General features: G+C 34.9%; 1 protein-coding gene across 1 annotated transcript; it reads left to right on the forward strand.

Moving 5' to 3' along the window:
• Window positions 1–1,738: 1,738 nt before the first annotated feature.
• Window positions 1,739–20,770, forward strand: slc15a2 (solute carrier family 15 member 2). Its single transcript, XM_056465654.1, has 23 exons — window positions 1,739–1,922; window positions 2,464–2,510; window positions 3,367–3,454; window positions 3,892–4,033; window positions 4,372–4,464; window positions 4,999–5,098; window positions 6,127–6,217; window positions 6,341–6,418; window positions 9,002–9,084; window positions 9,199–9,282; window positions 9,403–9,492; window positions 9,884–9,928; window positions 10,202–10,237; window positions 10,900–10,988; window positions 11,305–11,386; window positions 11,508–11,633; window positions 15,056–15,226; window positions 15,307–15,353; window positions 15,515–15,622; window positions 15,718–15,814; window positions 19,184–19,327; window positions 19,404–19,508; window positions 19,595–20,770. The coding sequence occupies exons 1-23, from the start codon at window positions 1,907–1,909 to the stop codon at window positions 19,790–19,792; spliced, it is 2,160 nt and encodes a 719-aa protein (XP_056321629.1). The 5' UTR covers window positions 1,739–1,906; the 3' UTR covers window positions 19,793–20,770.
• The last annotated feature ends 1,226 nt before the right edge of the window (window positions 20,771–21,996 follow it).

The raw sequence follows: 21,996 nt of genomic DNA on the forward strand, positions 1-21,996 counted from the left end.
ACACCAAAGATTATTCATTCATTCATTTTCTTTTTGGCTTAGTCCCTTTATTAATCAGGGGTCGCCACAGTGGAATGAGCTGCCAACTTATCCAGCATATGTTTTACGCAGCTGATGCCCTTCCAGCTGCAACCCATATGGGAAACATCCATACCCACTCATTCACACACATATACTACAGACAATTTAGCCTACCCAATTCACCTGTGCAATGTCTTTAGACTTGTGGGAGAAACCGGAGCACGCGAAGGAAACCCACACGAACATGGGGAGAACATGCAAACTCCACACAGAAACGCCAACTGACCCAGCTGAGGCTCGAACCAGCGACCTTCTTGCTGTGAGGCGAACATGTTACCCACTGTGCCACCGCGCAGCCACCAAACATTATATGTAATAATGTGCATTTTGTCCTCTCATAATATAATTATTTAATATCGTTTTTTTCTTACTAACTCGTCTTTGTTTAAAAAACATTTTAACTGAAGAACAATTAACAATAAGCTAAAGCAGAGATGCCCAAAGTAGGGCCCACAGGCCAAAATTGGCCCATTGCAACCTTTGATTTGGCCCACCATCCCATCTGAGGAGAGTGAGTATGATGGAGAGGGTTGAGAAATCTCTGCCTTTAACACAGAGATCGTCATTTCTAATTTAACGTAACTTTTTTTGTTTGTTTTAATGCTGAGCTACAAAAAAATCTAATTAAATTTAAATGTTTTAATTAAATGTTGTAAAAGAATCTGATTTTATAAAATGTAAATATTGTCACTCGACAGATAGAGGACCATGCAGAAGACATCAGTGAGCAAATCAAGGCAAAAACTAGTGCAATTCTGTTATAAATGAGATTCTTTTGTTTTACTGTGTTAAGTTCATTATAAAATGTAAAAAATAAAATAAAAAACTGTTTTAGTTAATATAAAGTATGTATTCAAGACATTTGTAAACATTCATTCATTCATTCGTTTTCTTTTCGACTTAGTCCCTTTATTAATCAGGGATTGCCACAGCGGAATGAACCGACAACTACTCCAGCATATGTTATCATACCAACACTGGGAAACACACTCTTTCACACGCAAACACTACGGCCAATTTAGCTTATTCACCTATAGCGCATGTCTTTGGACTGTGGGGGAAACTAGAGCACCCAGAGGAAACCCACGCCAACACGGGGAGAGCATGTAAACTTCACACAGTAATGCCAAAGGACCCAGCCGGAACTCAAACCAGCGACCTTCTTGCTATGAGGCAATCGTGCTACACACTGCGCCACCATGATGTCCTCATTTGTAAACAAATAAATTAGGAGATTACAATAACAACTGTACTTACGTTCGACCCACTAGCTTCATTTAAGTTTGGTTTTTGGCCCTTTAGAAGAAAAAGTTTGGGCACCCCTGAGCTGAAGTTAACTTGGTAATTACCGCTATTTACTTCATCCGACCACCGGTTCCGTTAGATGCTGAATGGCTCCGCCTGCTGTAGAGGGAAGTGAGAGCTGCACAAGTTTACTAATTAGGGCACTTTTACCACAACATAACACCCCAAACCGACTGAAATATAAATAAGAGAGAATACATTGAAATTAAACTGAAGTCAAAAACTTCCCTCCGCATTTGCAGCGCGTTATATATTAACAGTTTAGGAGTGGGAGACTCCCGCATAAACCGTATAATCTGATGCATGTGTTTTGGGTCTCGTGTCACATCGACCCGCCCGGTTCGGGGTTGCTATTCTTTGTCATGAAGTAATACATTAACCTGGGAAAGTTCAACAGCAGCTTTAACATAAGCGTGAGGCGGACGAGTTTTCAGTCTCTGAGGAGGGACGGACTTGGCCGCGTGTTCAGGAATCCACTACACGTTGAGTGTCCAAATACACACTTGGATTCATTGAAGAGATGGGGAAAATGAAGGGTAACGATGGCTGTTTTTATGCTTCAGTTGCTTTTATTACATGTTGGAGTGTTTCTGTCGTCTCAATCGTTAAATTGTCTGCTTGACGTGTCTGTGTTTTTACATTTTGGCACAAATTGACTTGTATTTATGCAACTTTTTTTCAAAGTGTAAAACTGTTGTAAGGGTTAATGTTAAGGTTTAAACCACATCTGCGACCTGTATATGTCACGCTTTTAATAATGTCAAAAGCAAAATATGATGTAGGCTACTGCAAGATAAGCGATGACTTCGGCAAGAATGTAAACTGGCGCCTGTGGGAAAAACAATGTTGTTAAGTTCCTGCAGACTTGCATGCAGTGAGGCTGGGGCTTTCGACCAACTGCCCAAACAAATATAAACTGCGCTGCCTGTTTCTGTTGGCTAGAGCGAAGCCTGTAGGCAGAGATATAGTGATGAATTATGGTCGACAATATTGAGTTGATATTGAATTTTACCAAATTCCAAAATAAACATTTCATCACCTAATTATCTTTTTTTGTCTTATGTTTAACTGTTTTAGACAAAGATGTTGATGCAGAGAAATATGAAAAAGCACAGCGCTCACAGGTGAGTTCAACTTTTACCATTTTTATTTATTTTTTTTATTGGAAACATTATGCATTAAACATTGTGAAATATGGGGGATTTGCTAAAGACAGAACAGTTAGGCCTAGAGTAGAATATTGTGAAATGTTCCAAATGTTAGATGGCATAAAGTAAGGCTATAATTTTATGGTATAAACAGAGTATCAAAAAAGTAATTGTTGTTATAATAATAATAGTTAAAAATATATATATATATATATATGACAAATTACTCAAGATTGATTTATTAATATTTATTGAAACCAGTTTGTGATTCATGTAAGAATTTTCTTATTAATGAATAAACGTCAATAAAATGTCAAAACAAATGTAAGAATAAAATGTCAGTTTTAAAATTATATTAGACATTGCATTGTTTTCATTTCAGATAATAATTAGCTTTCATTTTTAAGGGGTTTTATAATTAAAAGTTTATATTAATAAGAATTATATTAAGATTACGATCTTACATAATTATATGCATATAGAAATATATATGCATGCACATTTGTAATTTTTCTGATAATAGTTAAATTAAATTAATTATTGTATATTGTAAACAATGTTTTAAATTAACAATTGTTTGTTGTTGTTGTTTTAATTACGGGTTTTAGATCACCATGATCTGTAAAACATACATTTCTTCTCTAGGCCTAATTGTAGTTATGAAATATTGCAAATGTTATATGACACAAAGTATTACAGAAACATCTTTGTCCTGAGCACATGTAAATGTCTGACCTGTAGTACCATTTAAAACTAACATTTGTATTGAATGAAAAAAATAAATGAGTATTTCAACAAAAATCGTACATGTCTATTTGTTTTTTGTGCACAGAAATTATGTGGGACTAACTACCCAGTTAGCATTGCCTTCATTGTGGTCAATGAGTTCTGTGAAAGATTCTCTTACTATGGAATGAAAGGTAATGAAAATCATTTGAAAGTGATAAACTGTATAAACTTGTATGTGGTCTGAAATTGTCTTTTGGGTTAAAGGTCAATCTTGATTTAGTGGAATATCAATTCTTTGAAGTTGATTTCCATTTTTTTTTTTTTATTGTATAATGCTAGCTGTATTATATTTTATACCAAATAACTCTTAAATTTAATACAACGTGCATACGTTTTAGAAAAAAAAAGAAAAACACATTGTTCCATGACTTTAATACAAAATTAAATTACAAGATTAATATTTTACATTTTGTACACGATATCTGCACTTTGTTACTTCTGATGAGAGAATTCAGTTGGATTTTATTGACCAGTTTAGAAAAACAAACAACAAAAAAACAATCGTAGATCTGTGTAATCTGACATCAGTCTATTAATGTTATATTAATATATGCATCTTGTTTTGAAGCGGTGCTGACGCTTTACTTCATGAACTACCTGCATTGGGACAAGAATCTGTCTACAGCTATATACCATGCATTCTCAGGCCTGTGTTACTTCACTCCACTTCTGGGGGCCTTGATAGCAGACTCATGGTTAGGGAAGTTCAAGTAAGTATTGTTCTTAAAGGGGTTGGCAAAAAAAGAAAATTCTGTCATAATTTATTCAGATTTTACTTGTTCAAAAACTTTGTTTTTTTCTGTAGAACACAAGAGAAGAGATTTTGAAGAATGATGGGAACCTGTAACCATTGACTTCCATACTAGTAAAAACAAATACTGTGGAAGTCAATGGTTACAGGTTTCCAGCTTGCTTCCAAATATCTTCTTTTTTTATTCATAATCTGTTTTGGAAGAGTTAGTAAATGATGACAGATAATAAACTATCCCTTTTAAAAGAAAAATTATGAGAAGACTGATGCTTTATTTTTGTACTTTTTCTTTTGCAGAACCATCATCTATCTGTCTATTGTGTATGTGATTGGCCATGTGGTCAAGTCTGTCGGGGCTATTCCTGATGTGGGGGACAGCACTGTTCATATGTAAGCTTTTTATGTCAGTTGAGGTGTACAGTACAGTAGCATGATACTGTGAGCTTTTATAGTAAATATATTTCTAGTGAAAAGTATTTCAATTTTGAAAATGCAATAGGGTATATACACACAAACTTTTAATTTCGGTCAGCCAGCCCCAGTGCTTCCGGTGGATTGTCAACGCATACAAAATTGCTGAGTTTAAGATCTGATTTCTTTTAAAAAACAGCATTCTTCACTGCCTGGCTGAGATCCTATATGAAAAGGGTCTCAGACCAAACAAGAAGCACTGCACTGAATTCTATTCACCTGTGTTTAAATGGTCTTTCGTCTCTCTTTACGCTTTAACAACCAAATGGATGCTTAAGTCTATTTAGCTGATTATATTTGATTACATTACAACATCAATGCGGTAAAAGGAACTGCATGAAACTGAAAATAGTCACATAAACCATTACTGGAAGTTTGTCATTGGCTAAAAAACACTAGCTGTGCATATAGCCCATTGGGCATATACATGTTTTTTTTGTTGTCTCCTCATAGAGCTCTGTCAATGGTTGGTCTGGGCCTCATAGCATTAGGGACAGGAGGGATCAAACCCTGCGTTGCAGCTTTTGGTGGTGACCAGTTTGATGAAGACAATGTAAGTCAATACATTTCATTTAGTCAATTGCAATGGCGGGGTTTACACATGTAAAATGCAGAATATTTTCATTTTAATTCCGTATCTTAAAACAAAAGTTATAGTTCTCCTAAAATTAAAATATACTCACCCTCATATTATTCCAAACCTGCATAAGTTTTCTTATGCTGAACATAAAAAAAGATATATTGAAGAATGTGGGTAACCAAACAGTATGCACTGAACTACATAGTAGGAAAGTACTGTGGAAGTCAGTGAGTACAGTAAACTGTCTGGTTACCAATATTTTTCCAAAACATTCTCTTGTATTCAAAGGAAAACGATACACTGAAGTGCAGGGTGAGTAAATGATTTTCATTTTTAGATAAACTGTTGCTGTAAAGTAATATATTTACAACAGAGCACAGTAAAGCCAGCAAATTGCTGTACAACTAAAATGCATCACAGATAAGGAAAGCAAGATCTAATACAAACTAGAAAATTGTATTACATCTAAAAGAGTGGATATTATTTGAATATATAATTGGCTTCATATACAGTTAAGGCTAATATACACACACACACACTTGTTTTTGTGCATTGTGGGGGTCACCTGTCACGATGGTAACATAATGGGGACCGCCCTTTCTGATGATGTTAGAGACATAAAAAAATAGTTTTCCACAAAAAAACACAAACTATTCCGTAAAATCACTTCAGATTATGGATATTCCACAAGTTTTTTAGACATGACACAGTGGTTACTTGTGGGGACATTTCAGGTATTGTGTAGAAGTGGGGTCTTGTGTAGAAGTGAATGGTCAAGGTGGGTATCAATGAAAAAAACTGCACTAGGCATATCAGCAATGCCCCCTGAGTCTTTTAAAGGCAAAACATAGTGGGGACTGGGCATTTGGTCCCCACTATGTTTTAGGTCTCCACTTTGTGAGTGTGCTAACATGCTGAGGTCCCCACCATGTAATAAAAACAAACACACACCTTTAATTAAACAATTCCTTTAACATATCTAACTTCTTGTTCTTATTCAGATAGATGAGAGGAGAAAATTCTTCTCCATCTTTTACATGTCAATCAATGCTGGAAGTGTCTTATCCACCATTATCACACCAATACTAAGAGGTCAGTCTCAAGACAAGGCTACAAATACTCTTTTAAAGCAATGAAAGTATATGGCAGTCATAAAGTGTTATTATCATGTCAATTACAGGAACCTTAGATCATGATTAAATGCATTGTTTATAGGTGATGTGCAGTGTTTTGGAGGAGATTGCTATGCCCTGGCCTTTGGAGTTCCTGCAGCTTTAATGGTCATCGCCTTAGGTGAGGGTCTTCAGTTTTCTGTGAATTTTAGCTTGGAGGATCGAAGGAATACTCCGAAATTCCACATGGATTGTATTTGTGAAATCAGCTGTCCTCAGTAAGCATGTATGTTTAGCACACTCATAGCCATTTATTCAGAAATCCCAGAATGTTATCATAGCACATTAGCGAATGTCATTCACTGTGCCATGAATGCTGTATGGAAAGCGAAGGGATTTAGCTTTTAGTCTGGAAACTGAATGAGACATATGCACATACAGTAGCTCTAAAAATATTTAAACACACTTCATACACCAGTTAAAAGCAAAATGATTAGTCTTCCGATTAAGTTTTATTTCTTATTCAAATATTTCCCAAGTGCTGTTTAACAGAGAGAAGATTTCGTCAGGATATATTCCATCTGTAGTTTTAATAACTAATTGCGTTTGACTTTACCATGATAATATTTACTAGTTATTTTGCAAGATACTAGTGTTCAACTTAAAGTGCAATTTAAAAGCTTAACTAGGTTAGTTTGGTTAACTAAGCAAGTTAGGTTTAGACAAGTCATTGGACAACAATGACTGTTTACATGGGCATGTAATGAAATTTTTTGCCTTAATTTGAATAAGATATTTCCCAGTAATGGGTTGCAGCTGGAAGAGCGTCTGCTGCATAAAGCATGTGCTGGATAAGTTGGCGGTTCATTCCGCTGTGGCGACCACAGATTAATTAAGGGACTAAGCCGAAAAGAAAATGAATGAATGAATAAGACAATAATATGATGAAGGTGTTTGCATGAGTTGGTTTTTGAATCTTCCTTTCATGATCCCGTTTTACATGTTATAGCACATAGATTGATTAACATCATTGCATCACAGCGCTATCCACATTTCCTCCGGAGTTTCATGTAATTTCGAGTGTTTCCTTTTTAATTTGTCGATCTTAACTGCAGTTTTGCACTTTCACTTTCATTCATGCATGCCCCCCATGACAAACGAGATAATGGATTCAACAATGAACTGTTGGAAGAGTGTTGTTTTAATGGAATTTCATACCACACAGTGAATGGGAGAAAAAACCTCCACATTTCGCTGTGTATGTGTCTGTGGTATTTAATGACTCTGTAGGTGCAAAGAATATTGTCAAACAGCCGTATGTGTATGTGGACTATCCTGTCGCAAAACACAGCGAAAAGTCCTACATCAGGGGTCACCAATCTCGTTCCTGGAGGTCCGGTGCCCTGCAGGGTTTAGCTCCAATTTGCCTCAACACACCTGCCTGGGTGTTTCAAGAATACCTAGTAAGACCTTGATTAGCTTGTTCAGGTATGTTTGATTAGGGTTGGAGCTCAAATCTGCTGGACACCGGACCTCCAGGAACAAGTTTGGTGATCCCTGTCCTTCATGATGGTAATAGTTTGATTAATGTGTTTACATGCCTGCACGGCACTTCAATAACACGACTAAAATTGGCTAAAGTCCCTTTAGTTCGATTATGACTTTAATAGTATCAAATTAATCAGAAATCGCTGTTTACAGTCTCTTCATCAGAGTATTGTCTTACTCGTATTAAAATCTGATTATTGGTGTCCATGTAAACATACTCTTTGTTCTGTAGCCAGTTGAAAAAAACATTTCTAAAGGGGGCTGCTAACATTGACTTTTACTTATTTATTAAAAACTGCTTTTATTTCAGCCTAACTAAAAGAAATTACTTTTTTTTCCAGAAGACAAAATATTATAGGAATACTGTGAAAAATGTAATATTACTTGGGAAATATTTGAGCAATAATTACAATTTCACAGGTGAGATAATATTTGTGCATTCAACTCATTCATTCATTTATTTTCTTTTCGGCTTAGTCCCTTTATTAATCCGGGGTCGCCACAGCGGAATGAACCGCCAACTTATCCAGCACGATTTTACGCAGTAGATGCCCTTCCAGCCACATCCCATCTCTGGGAACATCCATACACTCACAAATAATGAATAATGAATGCAGGGAAGAAGGTTTTGATACTTTTGATAAGCATTTGTGTTCATTTTGTGTCATTCAAACTGCAGATTAAGCAGGGTTTATCAGATAATAAAGGAATTTACATCCGGTGTCCTTTTTAAGTAACTTATTTAAGGTTTTTTTTGTTGTTGTTGTTATTGTTGTTGTTTTTTGGTTTGCTTATATGTAAACTAACATCTTCTCTTTTTGATCCAAATACTAAGCAGCAACCTCAAACTCTAGGAAGTTCAATAATTTTGATCCCTAAACAGTGTACATTTTAAGGGTCTGTATGGAACTTTTTGAGTTGTGTTAGTTGTATTCAACAAATATTGTCTCTGATTGCTTACGTTTCTCACTTATGATAAAAATATCAGCTAAATCCCTGAAAGTAAATCTATTTACTCATTTAGTGATAACAGGCATTTTAAAATGGAGAAATAATCTTTGCAAACACATCATGCATTTGTGTTCATATGAAACAATATTTGATTATTAATGCACTCTGGGTAAGAGCATGCTACTTCTACATGAGTGCTAGGGCTCCTTAATCTAGCTCATTTAACTTATTGTGTGTGTAATTAACTCTGCACCTGTTCCTCTAGTGGTGTTTATTTCTGGAAGTGGCCTATACAAGAAAAGTCCTCCGGAGGGAAATGTCTTGGTGCGTGTCTGCAAATGTATTGGGGTAAGTAAATCTTGTCAACAGTTCAAAAGCTTTCTTTAATGTGTTACTAAAGGATCTGGAGCATGACTAGAAGGCTAACGGTCTTCTTTTGCTTTGTTTTTTTATTTTTACCAGTTTGCTATAAGCAATCGATGGAGGAATTCCAAAAAGAGCCCAAAACGGAGCCACTGGCTAGATTGGGCAGAGGAGAAGTACTCTGTGCGTTTCAGTAGCTATACAAGCTAAATCTACCAAGTTTAATTCTTGTGTGTTTCTTCACTTACCACAAGAAATATAGATATTTTTTAAAATAAGGATTTGGATGGTTTTCTTTTTCAGAAGCGACTCATACAGGAGATTAAAATGGTGTTCAGGGTGCTGGTTCTTTATATTCCATTGCCTATGTTTTGGGCTCTCTTTGACCAGCAGGTATAAGGTTTTTATTCATATGAATTACCCATTTAATTACCCACCATTATTCACCATTTACTGATCTTAAAGGGATTCTGAATAATCATGAGTTTATTTTGTCTGTTGAACAAAAAATAAAATATTTTGAAGAATGTCGAAAACAGGTAGCCATTGACATTCGATGGCTAACTGATTCAAATTTTCACAGAAACAAATTTAATTCTGTACTTTAAGGAATAAAACAAGAAAATGTCTTGATCGCTCATGTTAGTCATGTCTAGCAGATATTTTCAGGATTAAATGTCATAAGGATCCCTATTGATCACAACACCGTACAGCCTTTGAAAATATTAAGGTTCAGAGAATTGCTAAATAATAATTAAACATTGTTCTCTTTGTTCTGTGCCAGGGTTCACGCTGGACTCTTCAAGCTACTCGAATGAATATGGATTTTGTAAGTGTTTTTTTTTTTTTTGGCCACTGTTAGTGAGGTGTACAAGATGATTAGGATCGTGAAAGCAACTGTAAATCCCATTTAACAATATTATTTTGGATTCCAAGCAATCAAGTCATAGTGCAAGATAAATAAGATAACCCGATATCCTTGAAGTGGTCTGATGATATATTTTTGATAACAATATATAGGCTTTGACATCATCAGTATTAAATCCAAAGGTTATAAATGAAATAAAATATATCATAAATGATTTTGATTGATGTTTTGCAGGGTGGAGGTTTCATAATAAAGCCTGATCAAATGCAGGTGAGCCAAACAACCGAAGCACAAACACACCACACACACTGGAATTACAGCTAGTAGGTCATGATTGAATGTTATTTACAAAATATGTTTAAAGAATGGTTGATATGCAGTCAGCTTTTATAATTAATACAGAGGCATACATTTTCAGTATACTTTGAACCTTAATTTTTAAAATATTTTTGCTGAAGTTTGCATTTATCAGTTTAAACCTTTCCCTAATTCTGAAAATTGTTGTTTATTTCCCGATTAAAAATAAAAGCATAATAAAACATTCATTATTTTATTATTTCAGAGGTTTCATTCTTTTAAAATTCTCTGGATTCTTTGCTTTGTATATACAGAATAAATAATGTTATTTTTATGATTATATTTAATGAGATGTTATAATATCTAAACTAAAAGCTTAGATAATACTTGTATTAAATGTTATACATATAATAAAAGGGATTATAGGGGTCATTTTAAAATAATTTTTCTAAAGACAAAAATGTTCTGCCTCCTGTTTTGCAATATTGTCAGTTCAAAATAACCAGGCAGTTTATAACCGGTTGTAAAAAACCTAAGCAACAAAATTTTATTGTTATCACCTTCATAATGAATGTCTTTTCTGTATGTTATGGTTCTAGTGTCATTCAGTGGGTGTGTGTTTCTGTATTGTTAAGATGCTGAATGCTTTGCTGATTCTGGTGTTTATTCCAATTTTCGACATGGGCATTTATCCACTTGTAGGCCTTTGTCGGATCAAACTCACGTGAGTGCTGTGAAAAATGCACACATATCAGTAAAGAAAAAGAAAACCAATACAATGCAAGTTCTAACTATAGCATCTTTGAGATACTGTACTTTTTACCACAGAGAGAAATAATATTATAAACAGAATGTTATTACTGGTGCATTTACAGTGGAAATCTATGGATTAATACATTGAACCAGTGTGAAATATTCCAAATGTAATATAACATTTTACATGTTCATGTCTTCACTCATTTTATTACATACTAACATTGTTTGTGTAAAGTTAAATCCATTTTGTTTCATAAATTTGTTTTTAATTTGTTCATTTTTAGTCCACTAAAGAAGATGGCGACAGGCATGATTCTTGCTGCACTTGCCTTCTGCGCTGCAACTGTTGTTGAAGTTTACGTCATTGTACGTACATTTCCTAAAATGGACCACATTGTCTTTAAAGATTTTCTGTAGAACTGCTAAAGAAAGTCATTTAGTGCCTGTCAACATTAACTGAAATTGACATTTTCATTTTCTTGGCTAGAAAACCGTGGTGGAGCCTCCTCCAGCCAAAGAGAGCCTTGTTCAGGTTTACAATCTTATGGATTCAGATGTCACTGTGCAGTTTCCAGCACACACTATCTTCTCAGAGCCACTTAAACCATACGAGGTAACAACAGTAAAGATAAACACGTTAGTGCCACCATATTCAGAATTTTTCTACTGTATCAGTATTCACTACCAGTATAATAGAGCTCCAATCATGGTTATTAATTGAACGGAATCTAACTAAACTTATTACAATAGTAAACAATGCTTTTGATAAATATTATGAATATGTGACTACATATGTTGCACAATAAGCTGAATGATTGCAGCAAGTAAAGTGGAGGTGAGACTAGCAATAATAAAGCTCATGCTCATGTCAGAATTAGATTTGCCAAAAGTACAGACTTTATTACCAATTGGTACTAAATTGTAAAAACCTCCACTTTCCGCTAACATTTAAGCACTGTTAAGTGGATTCTTAAACACCACTGATTGGCCATTGTGTGTTCAAGTGCTCAACATATATGAATGATTGGCTACACGCATAAGCACTTCTTTGCTAACAATTACACTGATATGAGAGTGTTTAAAAGCCGTGTCTACTATCTGACCCATCAGTGAATTGCTCATATATCTGCTTATAGATCTCTGATATACCTGGATTTCAAACACTCTTGTGTTTGTATATTTGTGTAATTGTCAGTTATGATTGTGAAGCGATAATCACTATAGCGAGTACAGTCGAGCATGTAAACACAATCAGCTAGCCGGAAATGCTGGTATCATCATATTTTAAAAAATTCAATACATTTGACACATCACTAGTCAGAATGGCAGTCTTGCCAGTCATGTGTGAATCACATATTGTCTAATGGCAGATAAAAGTAACTGAAGTCAACATCAAATACACTTCAACATTAATGGAAGTGGTCAAATCTACTTAAAATCATATACTACCTCCTACTGAACATCGCTGACATGACAGCTGATGTAAAATAAAGATCGGGCTAAGACTACAATCTGGACTACGTATTGCAGTCCAAATTAAAAATATTGGAGAGATTTTTTCCCCCAGAAGACTTCATTCAAAAGTGAAATGAAAAGTGCTGTTTCCACCAAAGCAACCGGTGGTCATGAAATATAATTGGGTAAACTGTCAGTGGACGGAGTTACACAGACCAGGCATTTGGAATGCACTTTTTTTAGAATAACCGAATTTAGCATTGTTTTTCAGTGTGCTCAATTAGCACGTTTCTTAAATATCTGCAAACATACAATATTATGGTAGTTTGATGCTTTAGAAGAGTCAGAAACTTGCATATAGCACCTTTCAGATAGCCAAAATCAATCAGTTACAAAAATGCTTGTTTAGCCCTAATTAGGATCCTTAAAACACCTGTCGTAATAAAAGAAATGATATATTCTGCAAAGCCAAAAGTCGCACTTTGGAATTTAAAAAAGCAAATACCAGGGTTCCCACGCATCTTGAAAATACTTAAAAGTACTTACATTTCAGACAATTCATATACAAGGCCTTGAAGGTACTTAAAAAAACAAACATAGGTCCTTGAAAGTGCTTGAATTACATTTTTAATTAAATTTGTATATGCTTTTATTTCAACAAATGTACTTAATTGGCAGCAACTAGCTCTCTGCAACTGTCACATGGTCGCCCACTGAAGCTAAGCAGGGCTGTGCCCAGTCAGTACCTGGGTGGGAGACCACATGAGAAAGCTAGGTTGCTGCCGGAAATGGTGTTAGTGAGTCCAGCAGGGGGCGCCCAACCTGTGGTCTGTGTGGGTCCTAACGCCCCAGTATATTGATGGGGACTCTATACTGCTCAGTGAGCGCCGTCTCGGATGAGACGTGAAACCATCCCCATATCATAATTGGCTTCATCACTTCCCTCCTCTCCACTAATCAGCTGGTGTGTGGTGTGCGGTCTGTATCTTAAATTTAAATCTTGTGTAATAACACAGCATATTATGCACATTTTATCAATATTTCAGAAACCGAATTTGAATATCACCAGTATTGAATTAAACTAATTTTATTTAAGTTTTTTGAACATGACTGTTTAAAACAGTAAAAATCTAAAAAAAAAAAAAAAATTATGTAAATTTTACAGTAAGTGTAAATGAAATGTTAAGTACAGTAATGACCTAATAAATAAATCAAGTTCATTTATTTATAGAGCACATTTAAAAACAGTCACAAGACCAAATGACCAAAGTGCTGTACATAAGACAAAGTAAAATAGACAGAAAATAAAAACATAGAAATAAGCCAAGAGAAACGGTGTAAAAATGTAGCAGTAGAAAGGACTATTAAAATAATATTAAAAGGCCAAGCTAAATAAGTACATTTTAAGGAGTGATTTTAACGTAGATAGTGAAGGAGCCATTCTAATCTCAAGGGGCAAAGTGTTCCATAACCGCTAACCCACCACAGAGAAAGCTCTGTCTCTTAAATCCTTAAAGAGAAGTTTCAGTCTGGACTGAGGAACTAAAAGAAGATTTTGATCACTTGATCTAAGAGATCTTACAGGAGTTTAAAACTGGAACAGCTCTGAAAGATATGTTGGGCCTAGATTATGAAGGGATTTATATAACAGTAAAAGCACTTTAAAATCAATTCTGAATTGGATGGGCAGCCAATAGAGGCCCATTAGAAGAGGGGTAATATGGTCATATTTTCTGCTATTACAGATAAATCAGCATTTTGGACCAACTGAAAGCGAGAAATTTGTGATTTTGAAATGTCACCGTAAAGTGAATTGCAAGAGTCTAACTGTGACGTAATAAAATCGTGGACAGCCATCTTTAGTGTGGTGGAATTTAAGATATGTTTGACTTAATGTTTGACCAATAACCGAACTGATCTGTTTGTCTAGTTTCAATGACTCATCAAGGATGACACCCAGATTTCGGACACGGGGGGGATCTGAAGGCAAATAAGTAGCCCAGATTTAGGCATGTGGCCTGAAGGTTATCAGTAGGGCTGAAGACAATCACCTCTGTTTTATCATCATTTAATGTTAAAACAATTGTGGGATAGCCAGATTTTAATCTCATCTAAGCACCTTAGTATAGGTACTAAGAGCGAGAGGGTCATCCCTCTTAATATGCAAGTAAATCTGGGTGACATCAGCATAGAAATGGAAAGACACCCTGAATGACATGAAGTGCTTGATTTAAAATTATTAATGATTTAAAAAGTCCTTGAAAATCCTTGAGTCTGCTGTTTATGTAAGCGTGGGAACAGTGAAATATGTAAAGGTCCAAAATGGATTGCTATTTCAGTGATTTATATGTTTCTGGCTTATTACATGTTTGGCACATTGCTGACTGTCATGTCTTATTGCTGTTACCACCATTGTATAAAAAGAAGTAACCCAACTGAGGCCATGCATTATTTGATTTTTAGTACAGTTAAAGGGACTTTTCTCTGTTTGTCCCATTCTAAAAGTCCTGTAACACACAGCATCTAGTGAATTATTGCTTCATTTGATTAAATTTAGTCACAGCTGTTTTAATTCTACAGGAACCTTCGGGATACTCAAGTCTTCCTCTTACTGGAGACTCTCAGCTGCAGAATGTGATTGTCAGTCACAATGGTGAGAATTACCAGTGCAGACTCACGTTTACAGAGCGGACTGCTTACAGTCTCTTACTGCGCCCTCCTGCACAGCCCGGCAGCTCTGTATGCAATCTGGTGAGTGACTGAGTGTCCAGTTAACAATATTCTAGAAGATGCTATACATAATTTTGAACATTTATCATTGTTAAAACCAGGTAAAAGATCACATCACCAAGTCTGAAACCGGAGCTGCGTATATAAGGTACATTTAATGCTTAGAGAACAGTGTTTTATATTGTTCCAAGTTACTGGTTAACTACTTTGTTAAACTTTAATACAACTGTCCATCAATATCTTCAAGCCAACCTTTGACAAAACAACCGAGATCGTTCTCTTTTGTCTTTCAATATTTGTCTATCACAGGTTTATCAATACACACACAGAGAATATCAACGTAACAGTTGGCACTGAGGAAGTTTATGCATCTGCAAATTATGGGATTTCTCACAATATAAGTGTACCAAGGGGAGAGTGAGTATTTTAATCCTACAGTATTTAATTATACACTGTCAATGTATAATTTCAAGCAACCACTCACATTAATTGCAAGTTTGCTTGTCTTTCAGATATAATAAAGCTGTTTGTGTAACTGACTCCAAAGAATATGAGATCGATCTGGGACTTCTGGATTTTGGTGCTTTCTACACAGTCATACTCTCAGAGGTGTGTGATCGAGTTCAGTTTCTAGTTAATGTTTTGTGCAGCTTGTACTTAACTGCAAAGTTGAAGATACAGTTTAGGGTGTACTTCATAACACAATGAGAACTTTGGCTGAAGTTTTTACTGCCAATTGCTTGTCGATCTTTGAGATTTAATGCTTGCAAAATATTTAGTTCATGTAACGTTCAGTTCTTGACTTCAGTTCATCAAGGATTCTGTTCCACTTGCAATGAAATACATGACAGTAACTGCTTAAAGGGATAGTACACCAAAATATGAAATATTACACACTATTTTCTTAGCTCAAATGGTTCCAAAGCTTATTCTGTGGAACACGAAGGAAGATATTTTGAAGAAAGCTGACAATCTAAGTGACTTCCATTGTAGGAAAAACAAACACTATGGAAGTCAATGGTTACATGTTTCCAGCAATCTTCAAAATATCTTATTTTGTGTTTAACAGAGCAAAATAAAGTCAAAGTAGTTTGGAATAAAAGTAAGATCTGAGTAAATGATGACAGAATTTGTTTAGTTTTGAGTGAACCACCCCTTTAAGCATTTATTTCTGAATGATCCAATACTATTCAAATAATTATATTTGGATTATATTTACTCTGAAATCATGCATTAAATTGATACAAAGTGACAGTAATGGTTTTTGAAAGCTGTTTTGTAAATTGTAATAGTAATTCAGAATATTATTTATAAGCAGGGTTTTGACATCATGGTTTTCTAGCAACTAGAAGTTGTGCTAATAGTTACTTATAATTATAATAAGTATAGTTATATAAGTATATATAAGTATAATTAATAATTACAGATTTAAAATAAATAAGGGTGACCAATACATTCTAAAATATTTGACCTATATAAAGGACATTTTTACCTAGCATTACTCATTTAATGTCATCTTTCATATGAAATTCTAGACACTGCAATATTATTAGCAGTCAAGTAAATAAGTACAGGTACAGTACAACAAAATCCTTCTTTCCACCACAAAGGACTAAATGTTAAATTTACCATCAAACTCGGTAACTGATATTTGTGAAAAACATGTCCTGTTCCCAAATTACCTTATTTGATTATTTATTTTCCCTTGTGTGTGGTTTTAAGCCTTTGAGTTTCTTTCTTCTGTTGAATACAAACACATTCACGTTCTGTATTCACATCAATGAATACAAAGATATTTTGAAGAATGCTGTTGTCTTCAGGCACCCATCAACTTCTATAGTAGGAAAAAAATACTATGGTCAAAGGTGCCAGTTACCACCATTTTTTGAAATATCTTCTTTTGTGTTCAACAGAAGAAAGCAACTAAAATAGGTTTTGAATAAATGAACGGTGAGTAAATTATGACAGAAATACAATTTTTTGGGTGAATTATTCTTTTAAATAGGTTATATCATGTGTCATTAAAAGAGCTCACTTTGTTTCTGCAGAATGATTGTTTTTGTGAGTTTGTGTGTTCAGCTGCCCTTGTTTGTTTTGTTTTCTCCTCAAGTGTCTCTCCCACTTACACATGAGTCTTAAATGAAAGTCTGAATCATTCTTGTCAGTTCTGGTGTATCCCCAGTTTGTTGTTTTAGATGACTTGTTTAGTCAGGCGAGTCAAATTCTTACACGTTATACATTGTCCAGCCCTGTTTATAAGATTCAACTGGCCAAAGTGTTTAGATGGAGTTACATGTCTTCTAAAATCCACCTGCATTTTTAGGCTTGTCAGATGTTAATGTCTAGCTCTGTTTATACATTTTGATATTTTACAGTATTTTTTAATTAGTAAATTAATGTATAATTAGACAGTCCAGACTTCATAAGCAGTTACTATAAGACAATACACCCCAAAAGGCATCACTAAGCATTATTACAAAAAATATATATTTATTAGCTTGAGTCATGAATGCTAGCAAACATGGCATAAAATGGGTTTTTAGTGCTTGCCAGATGGCAAAGGTTCAAACATGTGGTGGTATTACTATTAGATATTATTTATAATTGGTATAAAAACGTGTCCAATAGGTGCACCCATATTAGGTCCAGTATTAAGGCTATATCAATAATCAGTATGCAATAACACCATATTGATTGCATATGTGTATTATCAAATGTATTCCTGCCCATAACCCTATGAATAAACCCTTTCTTTTTATGATTGGTGTTTTATATACACATTTTGAATATTTGATTCATTTTGCCAAATTCCTCCTTCAGAGATCAGACCTTTCATCAGTGGTTATGATTTAAATAAGTGACAAGAGGAGTGGGATACATGGAAGAATAATAATAATTGTATGAAATACAACCTGAAATTTCTAACAGATTTTTAATACATTTTAAGACTTGATCAAATGATTTTTACCAGAAGTCGTATTGGACATACAAGATTAACTCAGGTTTTTTTTTTGCGTAAATGTGAAGACCCCACTCAGTGTAAAGTACATTCTATTGGACTGTCCTGCTTTTAAAGTCCCCAAGAAATCAAAACTAATCATATGATTTTGTTAGCTCACATTGCCAGTTTTGTGGTGAATAACTCATCTGTGCATTGTTTGCCCTTCTAATCTTTAATTGAAATCTGAAAATGCACTTACTGTTTGTTTTCTGTTAGTTTATCAGATTACATGATTTTGAGGTAATGGGCGTGGCTAACGCTGCTCCAACTTTAATTCCATTTATGCTTCCATTTTAATTCCATTTGATTCCCTTTATGCTTCCAACGCTGCTTCCATTTTGACAACAAACAGAAATGATGAGCAGGAGGAGTCTGTTAGGTTGTAATGACTCTTCTAAAACCCCTTTCCCGATCTTTCTGAATGAAATGCCTACTTTACTACGTCCATTGATCCTACGGTAGAAAAAACAAGCCACGCCCACTGTTTTCTCATTTAATATTCAGTTTCACAATACGAAAAGAATAATGATCGCAGCTTCCGGTTCACGGGGACTTTAATGACTACAAAAGGCTTTTTTTAATGAAATGAACTCCCTCAAGGAGATATTTAACCAAGTGTTATCAGGAATTTTATTTTTAGAACATATTTAGAACATTTTAATCACATATTAACGTTAAAAATCTTATCTAATTTATGTATTCATTTGTTTTAATTGTATATTTATTACTGAAATGTATTTGCCATGAAAATAGCCACAGTTGCTGACATGGCATTAAATAAAAATATCTGATGTTGATTCCTTTTTATTGTAAAATACATTTGGGAAAAAGTAGTTTTGACACATATTGATCACATCAAAATGTTCCAATACACATAACTCTCTATCAAAATTCAGCATTTTATTTCTGTATACATACAGTTCAAATACTTCAAAACAATAAGCAAAATCACTGAATTTCTTCATTCATTTCCACAGGCGGGCAATAATCTAGCGGTCAAAAAGATGGAGGACATCCAAGCCAACAACATTCACATCGGCTGGCAGATTCCACAGTACGTGTTCCTCACAGCCGGAGAAGTCATGTTCTCCATCACCGGTCTGGAGTTCTCCTACTCACAGGTACAGTAAGTCAATCATATATTGCACTTCAAGCTTGTGTGCATAAGATGTCTCATTTCTGTTCTTCTGTGCGCAGGCACCGGCAAGCATGAAATCCGTTCTCCAGGCTGGATGGCTTATGACCGTGGCATTTGGAAATGTCATTGTCCTGATTGTGGCAGAAGGGGCCGGCATGGAGCAGGTACATTTTGAGCTTTTCTTTAAGCTGCTGTATGATTTATTGCAATGTCAAATCACTTATTTATTTATCTTTTAATCAATCACCAGTGGGTGGAGTTTCTGCTTTTTGCTGCCCTTTTGGTGGCAGTCAGCATCATCTTCTCCATCATGGCTTATTTCTACACCTATGTGGATGCAGATCAACTTGACAAGCTTTTCAAAGAGGATGGAGATGGCGGGAAAGTGGAAAGTAGTAAGAAAGATGAGGTTTCTTTGGGTGAAATACCAAAGCAAACCAAGATGTAGCAAACTGATGTTCGGAGTTTTGAACAATTCAGATCTGTGAATAAGCTAATCAACTATTTTTTTCACATCGGACTGTGTATTTTCTTCTAGGGCCTTTGTGTGGCATTATGCTGAGCTTTACTGATCAGGGATCAAATTCCAGCTGAATTAGGAGACATTTGTTGTGCTGCAGGAATATAATGAACATAGTACCTTGCATAAAGAAATCATTTATAGAGATGTGATGCTTAAGAATGTGATGGACTTTACGCTTTATATGTTTGGGGTTGGTAAGATTCAATGAAGTCTCTTATATTCTCCAAGACTGCATTTATTTGACTTAAAAAGCAATAAGACAGCATTGTTATTATAAATGAACAGTTTCAGTATATTTTATCATGTATTACATCATGCATATAATGAAATTCTGCAGATTTCAAGCTAAATATTGATCCTTGTGAATAGTGATCCTTCAGAATCAATTCGATGTGCTGATTTGGGGCTTAAACATTTCTTGATGAAAATAGTTGTGCTGCTTTAATACTTTTCGTAAAACCATTATTCTTTTTTTCTGTATACTTTGACGAATAGGAAGTTATTTTCTTTGCCACAATGTAAAAGCTTGTGCTACCACTTTGATCAATTAATATTGATTTATTCAAAAAAGAAAAAACAAAACTCTTACTGACCCCAAACACTTGCACATAAACACTTCAGATATATCAGTCTATAACTATTATTCCAGCAATGCCTATTTGCACAATTCAAAGCTCACGTTTGTACATAATGCCTGTCAGTCTTTCTCTGTTCAGAGGGTACTCCTTTTCTAGATGACAGTTTATTAACAGACTGCTCTGGTTTCATGTATTAAGTTGAAAGGCTGGTGAATGTTGTCTAGGTGTCAGGGATGGAGTAATTCATCACACTCCTTGAAATAAACTTGTATATATTTGTAACACTATTATTATGTGCATAATTACACCAAAATTGATTTCTGAACCATTTGATCCAACCTTTATGTTTTACTCAGAGCATTGACAACGTTCTTTCTCTCACTCACACACACATTTGTGAAAATAGATGTACTATTTAAAGGCTTTGTATTATGAAATCACTTAAAATTACATATATTCCTATGTTACTAGAATTCTTATTGTATTATTTATAGATTTACCCAAGGTTGACTATGTTTTTTTTTATTTTGATGGTCCGTTTGTTGAATTTAAGTTACATTGCATTTACATGCCAACTAATTTTCATTAGATTATAAGTAGACTGTTAGGTTGGGGTAAGGGTTAGTTTAAGTTGTACTTACACTAATTTCTTATAGTCAGTTAAATGTCTGTTTAGCAGCAGTATCAACAGTACTAATACTCAAATGGACCATCAAAATAAAGTGTTTAGTCAAAAAGTACATTTTATATGTAGAAGACACATTTTTTATGCTCACCTGCCAAAGCAAACCGAGATCTAAAAAAATGTTTCATTATGAATCGTTTAGGTCCATTAATTGTAAATTAGCTAATCTACTTTTTTATATTGAACTTTGTTCAGGGTGTCCGCATGGTCTTAAAATGTATTAAAAGTTGATAAATTATGGGTAAATTAAGGCTCTTAAAAGGTATTAAAAGGGCGTAATCGCATTTTTAACAAGGTCTTAAATTTTGTTCAAGTGTTCTCCAAAGTGTTTGACTCCAAAAAAGCATAAATATATTTATTTTCCTAGATCCAGAGGATTGGGTTATGCAGGGCACGTCCGGTCAAGCTCCTTGGTCCGGGTGATGTCCGTGATGTCACGTAATTATCGACCATTGACTATGGACGTAGTATTCGTGATGTCACGCATAGGTTTCTGAAGGGCACAAATGAAGCTACAAGTGGACCAGGGCAGCCAAGCTGGAGCACGTACTGTGGTCCCCCAGGCTCAGCAGTGGTTGGGGAAATTCAAAATTGAACCAAAACAAACAATTACAATTGGCTTAAGATTGGCAATGAACATTCCGGAATTGCAATCAGCAAAACCTGTTTAAAATAAATAAATAAATAAATAAATAAATAAATGAAGCTACAAGAGGGCGTGGCCAACATGCGCCATTTTGTTCACCCGTCATCGCTCCAACTGGGGGTAACCAAATAAGGGCAAAGAGGCGGAGCTGCAAACAGCTGCTAGCATTTTGCTTAGATATGCTTTTCTTTGGGAGAAACACTTAATACTTCATTACCTG

The sequence above is a fragment of the Danio aesculapii genome, chromosome 9, assembly GCF_903798145.1.
Source record: "Danio aesculapii chromosome 9, fDanAes4.1, whole genome shotgun sequence".
Taxonomy (NCBI): Eukaryota; Metazoa; Chordata; class Actinopteri; order Cypriniformes; family Danionidae; genus Danio; species Danio aesculapii.

Coding starts and splice junctions, on each gene's coding strand:
- slc15a2 (XM_056465654.1), top strand. Junction 4,034..4,371: donor TCATGGTTAGGGAAGTTCAA/GTAAGTATTGTT, acceptor TTTCTTTTGCAG/AACCATCATCTATCTGTCTA. Junction 11,634..15,055: donor AGCCACTTAAACCATACGAG/GTAACAACAGTA, acceptor TTAATTCTACAG/GAACCTTCGGGATACTCAAG.